This window comes from Gavia stellata, chromosome 5, assembly GCF_030936135.1.
Source record: "Gavia stellata isolate bGavSte3 chromosome 5, bGavSte3.hap2, whole genome shotgun sequence".
Classification (NCBI taxonomy): domain Eukaryota; kingdom Metazoa; phylum Chordata; class Aves; order Gaviiformes; family Gaviidae; genus Gavia; species Gavia stellata.
In genome coordinates this window covers 64771708-64780028 of record NC_082598.1, presented here as the reverse complement: position 1 = coordinate 64780028, position 8321 = coordinate 64771708, and the positions used below count along the sequence as shown (strand labels likewise).

Here is an 8321-nt window from a genome sequence, read left to right as displayed (position 1 = left end):
GGTCTACCGGAATCACAAAGAAGAGGTATTTTATGTGCATATGTTTGCAGCAGGATGATTTGGGAATCTGAATACATCTGCCCTCTGAGACAGACTGCTGACATTTCAAACAGCAAACTACAAAAAAAAAAAAGCCCACAGATTGCTTCATCAGTTCAACTTGACTTGGCAAGTTTCATTTAAAGAGGAGACAACTTTACTTTAGAAGCACCTCCAGCAGTCAGATTTTCTACTGCATGCTGTAACAACGGGAGACGGTACAGGGTACATCAACAAATAAAACAGTAACGCAGAGATTAAGACCCTCTGAAACAACACATGGATATGGAGCATGTTCTCCAGAATCCAACATAGTACCTGCGGGAGACGCGGGGTCCTCTGCTTTGTTACCCTGTCCCTAACACCTCACCTTCCCTTTAGCTGTAGCCTCTCTTGCTCTTTGCTTTGTGGGTAAACAAGTTATAGCACATCAGATTTAGTTTGTTATTTATCCCTTGCAACAGGTTTAAGTGTGCATTGGGGTGTGCACTGGGATATTCTTCCTTAAGGAAATCAAATTGGAACTGTGAGAAAACCCCCTTGTCTGAAACCCAAATCGGCAGAACTTGACTTTACTTACTGAAGCAGTAGCACAGAAAAAAAATTCTTTGTCCATAATTGAAAAAAGGCTAAAACCAGGGGAATCAAACACCACCAGATGAATATTGCTATGAAGAGGGCCACTGTGCCAGTGCGAAGAGGGTGTAAGACCTCCACCTCAAGAGCTGTCCTTGAAAGCTGATGGAACTGCAGAAAAACCAGTGAATCTCTGCTCAAAGACTATTTTTCTCCTCCATTTTTAATTTCACTTAAGTAGAATTTAGTAGCCAGAAGAGATGGCTGGTGTATGAGGTTTAACCACCCCTGTCCTTCAAGAGCTACAGTCTGGTTCTCTGTCCTTGTTCACAGAAGATTGGAGACAAATTAGCCACTATCTTTTCTTGAGATTAACAATACCCCAATAGATCATTTGAAATGCGCTTTCCTTCATACACTGTCAGCTCTTTAAGTGCATTCACACCAATGCTCTGGGCCTTCTAGCTGGCCATCTCACAAACTCCAATTAAACTGGGCAAAAAGATGTGAAAATCTCCTGGCAAACCTACAGCCGAGACATTCATCATGACAAGTAATTCTGGATGGCCAAATGCATCCATTTTGGAGGAACCCTGTTGGTAGAGAACAAATGCTTGTGCTCTCAAACATGCGGGCTCCTTTCTGTACTCTCTGTGTGAGCATCCAAGATCTGAGACCCATTAAAAAATCCTAGTGATTTTCTTTTCATCTGCTCAAAAAAAATCTCATCCATCTATTTACCTAGGGCATAGGGGAGATGTTACCATTTGGCAGGCTGCTCAGAAATGTTTGCTGACCCTGCTAACTTCACAGCAATCAAAACCCAGGGATCTTTTCAGTATCAGGTGATAACCAAGAACTGTGGACCAAACCTGAAGCACCTGCAACCCAAGTTCCCCATGGCTCAACTACAGATCCCCATCTGGCATCTTTCCAGTAGAGTGCTACTGAACCACACAAAAATAATTTTTACCTATTGGAATCATGTTGTTGGGCAGGAGAGACTGCTCAGGAGCTGAACACAAATGACTGCCATCATGCTTAGGAACCATTTAAAACACTGATTTTCTGCCATCTGCAGCATAGCTAGTTCTCCTCAGCAGGAGGATATTGTCCTCTACAGGCCTCCCAACACTGAGGGCAAATTCTTAGGCAAATAACTACCTGTCAAACTCCAGAGGAAAGCCAAGTGTGGGTAAGACATACCCTTGTCAGGTGGTGCTCTGCTGACAGGGCAAAATCCACTGAAATTCGCAGACTGTCTGCATTCACCAACTGCAACTCACACATCAGCTTTCAGGAACAGCTCCAGGACACAGCAGCAACGGCACAGATTGATTTTAAAAGACCAGAGGGGTTATCTCTGGATGTCACAGCCTTCCCCAGCCAGCCCCCCTTCTCCAAATATCCCAGGCACACCCTCTGCTTTAGCAAGAAGAGGCCCAGCAAAGCCTCTCCACACACAGAAGTGAAGAGAGCAAGCACCAGGGCCAGCACACGCGCACATAGACGCACATTACCTGGGATGAGGACTGCATTCACATCAGGATTATAAAAATAAACACAGCACAATTAAAATGGGCATTTCTTTTCCTCCCTTTCCCCATCCCATCCATTCCCAGTCCCTAGCCACATTTCTTACTAAGTTTTTGAACCCAATAAGAGTATTTTGACAACACAGGAAAAAAATATTAGGGTGGGAGAGTATTGGCCAGGTAAACCCACAGAAATATGAACTTCTCTGACTTTGATCACTATTGCAGAGGGTGCTGTGACACACAGCGGGACAATATCGCTGTGCTGCTGCGGGAGGTATGTGCTAGCTTTTGCTGGCCCTCCTGGCTGTGCTCCCACTAGATGGCACGTTTCAGAGATGGGAATTCCAGCTCTGCACTCCGGTACACCGGAGTGAGCGGCCTCACCAGCTGCAGAAAATGCAGCAAAACTCCATTACGAGGAGAGGTGGAGTAAGCCACCAACCACATTCCTAGTTCCTCCAAAGACAAGCCAAGGCAAAAGCTTAACAGCCCTTCCAAAACTGAGACAACTTTGGATCTCATGTCAGTAGGCACCTACCTAGTCCCCATCTCAAGTCCTGATGAGTTCTTGGTTTTCCTAGCATAGTAATAATTTATTCATAACTAATGATTATTAAAGTGATGTGTTTTATCAGATCACAGTTTTCTATTTTGCTGTGGCACAGTCTGTATTCCATATTCCAAGGCTGAGGACAGGTGCTCTCAGATCATATCCTTTTATAGCCCTTTTATAACAGAGACAGAAAATGCCTGTAGCCTCAATGCTGAATCCAGGGCAGAGAAGAGGCGCTTATCTCCAAAGTCTCACCCCTGCTTCTGTCCTAAACGCACATTTTAGACACAGAGGCTACCTCAGCAGTGAGAAGGCCTACAGATAGGTGTTTGATAGCCAGGCAAGAGGATACACAGTACAGCAATCCCCCCCCACCCCTTCAAGAACTCACCTGGTCTCTTGAGTGGCTTTTTGGTGGGGGTGTCCTTCCTTTTGTTCTGAATGGCAGGGGAATATGGCACTCCAGTGGAGGAGTTGTTCTTACGGAAATGGTCTTCCAGCCCCTTGATGGAGCGGTCAAGCTGGACAGAGCGGATTTGGAAGTAAACAGTCATAAAATCTAGGGAGACAAGGTAGAAACAAGATTATAGGCAAACAGGGAACACTATATGATAAAACAAACCTTTCCTGAAACACTCTGTGCCCCTAAGGGGCCCTAGTAGCATTGATGTGGGACCCGAGGTGGTTTTCCCTCCCAGAGCCTCTCCTATTTTCTTCAAAAACTGCTACTTCTTCTTCCTTCCCCCACAGTATTCATTCCAGCCCTCCCACCACACACAACAAGTCTGTGCACCAAGAGCACATCAGTTGTAGAACTGATGGGAGACATTTGCGCAAGACATTGTCAATTCAAGTGCTCAGTTTCTAACATGAGACTTTACACACTTCTCAGGATTCAGGGCATTCAGGAACTAAATGAGGCGTTCAGCATTTGAAAGCAGAATACAAACTGACTAACAAAATATGCTATATATGCTTCAGTCGCCTTTGATCATGGAAAAGTTCTTAAGAAGCTTTTAAAAGATGTTTGTCATACTTGGTAAGCACAGTAATCCCCACTCAGAAGCAAATCATTGAGGTGGGGGGTGATTCTAGTAGCTATATGTATGTGAAAGTACAGGTTTCCTGTAACAAGTCCACAAAATTGTTCACTCCCAAAGAAAAAGTTAATAAAGGAGTATAAAGCTGTAGGCAGATTTTGATGCTGCAGAACAGGAAAGAAGAGACATGTACTGACTGAAGAAAGTCATCTGTGCTGCTTCCCCCCCCGCCCTTGGTCACATTTACTACATAAAGTTCTGTTCATAAATAGTTCCCAAATGGGAATAAGTGACCAGTGTCTCACACATTTATAACACTTATAATGATGGAGCACTAGATAGTTGCAGCTCCATCAGAAGGCATCACAGATGCAAGTTAAATGGATTTCTGCTATAGGACAGGCTATGCATTAAGACAATTTATGCTTTATTTACACAGCTCGCTCTCTCATCATATTCACCAGATCATTCTGTTCAACTGACAAACCATCACTCACTACAAATGCTGTAAAAAAAAAAAAAAAAGAAAAGGAGGATCTTAAGAAGGTGATTGAAAGGAGACTGAACTACTCACCTAAAAGGTGCCACTAAGGCAGTCACTAGTTTTGCTAGCGCTGCTAGCTACCAACGGCAGTGTGAGGCATGGTTTGTTAGCCACAGCAGCACCTGAGCAGAGGCTTCAAGGCTGAAGGTGTGTGATCTACAATCAAAGCTGTACAGTGCTACACACAACCCTCAACACCCTACTTTTGGTCTCAGCCACATGCGGTAAGTAGTTGGAGAGCGCTCACCTGATACAGAACTACAAGGGAACAACACACAGCACTACCAACCTTGATTCCCGCCATTTTCCACCAGCCAGCCAGAAATGCGGATGATATCGTGCAGGACGCTCTCCGGGAGGTGCTCCAGAGACATCTCTTCCTGCATCTCCATTTCATCATCCCCGCTGATCAGGTCCAGGATGAGGATGGGTGGGACCGGCTTGGTGTGTCGTGTCATCAAGCTGCGGCTTGCCCCTCTCAAAGAGGGATTTCTGGCACACAACAGCAGAAGGACAGAAGCAGCACAGGGCTTCTGTAATCAGTCACTCACAAGTATTTCTGTATAAGAACGTACTTTCTGCAGCGTTTCTAACCACATGCTTCAAACTCCAACACCTGTAACTAAGAAACTTTTAAAGCAAATTAAATAAAAAAGGCTTGGGAGTTGCTCAGTTTTCAAGTGGGATTTAAACAGATCTCCCATTCCGTTCAAGCAGTTGAAGGACTGACAAGAGCTGCTCAGGAAGAGGTTCAATCAACTCCACCACACGTGCAAGATGCACTTTCAGAAGTCCTATGGCACAATGCGTAGAGAAAGCAAAACGCCACAAGCAGAAACGCTGCCGAGTGCAGACTTAAACAGAAGCCAAAACAATTGTTTCTTTAGCTGTGCCCAAACACCTTCTTTACAAGGCAGCAAGCAAGAGGGCAAGCAGCAGGGCTACATCTGTCCCTCTTACCCATGCCAGGTTCCAGACCCATGACCTACCATGCGGTTCAGCTCTGGGCTGTCTGGATTGTTGTCCTGGAAGTATTCCACCGCCTTCTGGATTTTGTCCATGCAATTCAAGTACTCCTCCAGCCTCCCAGTGGGGCTGAAAATTAAACCAAAAAGAAACAGAAGAAGCAAAGAAAGAAGGTATCAAGAAAGCACCAGACCAAACTCGGGATAAAAATAACAAGGAACATTTAAATTGCCTTTTCTTCAACTAGGAGGAGGTCATGGGATTCCCTTTTGCCTCCACTCAATAGCACAGCAGAATACCCAATCAATGCAGCAAGTGCAGAAGTACTGATGATGGAGCAGCACACAACTCTCAGCCTTGCCATCCTTTCCCAGTCAGGCCCTGATGGGAAGGTAGAGGAAGCTGCACATCCCACCCCAGAGAAGGGCCATCACAGCACCTTCCCAGAGACTGAAAGTAGGCTCCAGAACAGTTCCGATTCATCCTGGATGCAGCGACAACATCAACAAGGCAGGAAGAACCTTTGGGAAAAGGGTGGAGGAAAGAAGAGAAGCCACCAATGCTCATCAGATTCATATGGCAGCATGTCTGCAAATCCTGGAAGAGACACCAGGGTCTGAGCAGACTTTGCCCTCTGGGGATTGCTGAAGGTCAAGTCAGGCAGCTTCATTGTGGACTGACAGTGGGAAAAGAGTGTGGGAAGGGTACAAGGAACATTATGATGAGTGTGTGGAGTCAGGTCCCCTACCAGAAGTTCAACAGGATGAAGCATCCCAGTAAGATCTAGCTGCTCAACTCACCCTTCCTTTATGATCTTCTCTGTGTCCTTAGCCACATGGGAGTAACTGATGACGTGATCCAAGCAGGACAGGGTCTTCTCCACGTTCTCCTGCAAGCGCTGCAGGTTCTCTGTCTGTTTATGGACAGGGATGATCGAGTTCTCCAGCTTCATCAAACGACTTTCAAAGGAGGAAAGAATAGAAACCTACACGCCAAGAGAGAAACAGAGAGCTGAGGACATCCTTCCACCTGGACCCATACAGTTGGACAGCAGTTAGAGCAGGGCAATCAGGGACCTTCAAGTCCCAGCTTCACTTTTTGGGCTCTGCTACTAATTTGCCATGGCTCCTAAAGCAGGCTGTTTAATCCCTCTATGTCCGAATTTGTATTAATAACCACAAAATAGATCACCTGCCATACAGAGATGGGCCAAGCTTGAATTAGATGTTTGTAAAGTGTGAAGCTAATGTTTCAAGACAGTACTAAGGAGGAGCAAAAGTTTATTTGACAGCAGAAAACAAAACCACAGGAACTGCCTAGAGGTGCCCTAGGTAAAAAGAACAAAAACATAAACCGGCTGCCACTTTGCTCCATACCACTAAGACCCAAATATGAGATGCACAACACGACGACACAGGACCAGTATAGCAAGAACCTTCTTTTCCATCATAGACATTTAGTTTTTAAAAGGGACTGCGATATTGCTTCTGAAAGGTGGAAAACCTCTTAGTAAGCTCATAAATGGAGCCTTAATGTCATCTTTTCCAGGCAAAAATGTAATTCTTTCAAGACTCACTCCTACGTTATGTTTTCCACACTTCTCTGGCAGTGCCTCTATGACCTTCTTGAAGCACTAAGCCCAAAACGGGACATAGTATACTAGCTGAGGGCTTAGGAGCAATTAGAGCATGGTAATTACTTTCTACCTCCTAAGCAGAACATTCCCAAAATAAAACTCCAAACGAGACCTGACTTTATGAAGCAACAACATGATGCTGTTGCACAAACTAGTCTGGGGTCTATTAATACCAATTCCCAAGAGAGAGGACAGACTCATTTGAGCCCTCATCTCCTCAGGAGAGAAGCTTAGGATTTAAACATTCATCAGTTTCCCACTTCGCCCAGCCACTGAAGTGTCAAACACAGATGCAGAGCAAGTGGTTCATTACTCTGCATTCCTCAGATAGGCACAATGACAGCCTTGAAAACAGATTGTCCTAAGAAAAAATAAACTGAGGCCCAACATTAGGGCTGAACTTCAAGGACCTCCTTACCATGTTCTTTGTAAGCTGGTCACTCTTCTCAAGGCTCTCTTTGATAAAGGACAGGGTTTCTTCTTCCTGTCAGCAGGATGAAAAACGAGTCTTCAATTCTGAACACGGAGCATTTAAGTCACTACATGCTACACGTACGTTTTTACAAGTCCTGGTAAACACTGCAGCAAACAATGTTTGATCTGATGCTGACACCACATTTTAATATGCCACCTCTTCGCAGAAATCACAACAACTGACCCGAGGCGAGAGACGCATAACATAAGTGAGGGGTTTATGGATTACTCATTTCCCTCTAATATCCCAAGCCCATGAGCCTTAGCACACTGAAGTCACAGCACAATATAACATTAACACCTTTACCACAGAGGCACACTGGCACAAGACCACATTTGCCTGCCACAGCACAACACAGGTGTTGCACAGGCACCATCCAAATCCCCCACACAGCCGTGAACTCAAGCAGCCAACGCAAAGCAACCACCAAGGGCTGTTTTCAAGTCACCAAAGCCCAGAGATGGGGTGGGGGGGACGGACGGGACACAGCAACCTGCAAGGGCTGGCCCCACAGGCTGCACCTGAGGACCTGAAGGGAGAGCCCCCAGAAGCTACCAGGCCCTAAGAGCAGGGCCCCAGCCCCAAAGCGGGGGGCAAAAATACCTCCTGACCCTGAAAACTAAGGGCCCTCGGCCCTGAAGGGGACCTGGGGATGCTGACAGCCCGGAGCGGGGTGACCAGGCCCTTAGGGGGCCGCGGGACGCTCCCAGGCCCGGAGGGGGCCTCCGTGACAGCTCCCAGGCCCATCTCCTAGGCAACGCGCTGGGGCTGCGGGCCCGGGACCAGGCCCCGGCCCCGGCAGGGCCCGCAGCAGGGCCCTAGCCCAGCCCTACCTGCTTGAGCTTGCCCTCGATCGCCCTCCTGCGGGCCGACACCTCCTCGGCGGGGATCATCCTGCCGCGGAGCGCCGGGGCCGCGCTCCACCGTTCAGTCCCACTGCAGACACCCTCTTCC

General features: G+C 46.7%; 1 protein-coding gene across 1 annotated transcript; it reads right to left on the bottom strand.

Annotated features, from left to right (window-relative positions):
• Positions 1–4682: 4682 nt before the first annotated feature.
• LOC132317130 (exocyst complex component 7-like) lies at positions 4683–8295 on the bottom strand. Its single transcript, XM_059818163.1, has 5 exons — positions 8201–8295; positions 7311–7376; positions 6057–6241; positions 5280–5385; positions 4683–4782 (listed from the first exon to the last, which is right to left on the bottom strand). The coding sequence occupies exons 1-5, from the start codon at positions 8258–8260 to the stop codon at positions 4687–4689; spliced, it is 513 nt and encodes a 170-aa protein (XP_059674146.1). The 5' UTR covers positions 8261–8295; the 3' UTR covers positions 4683–4686.
• Positions 8296–8321: the final 26 nt, after the last annotated feature.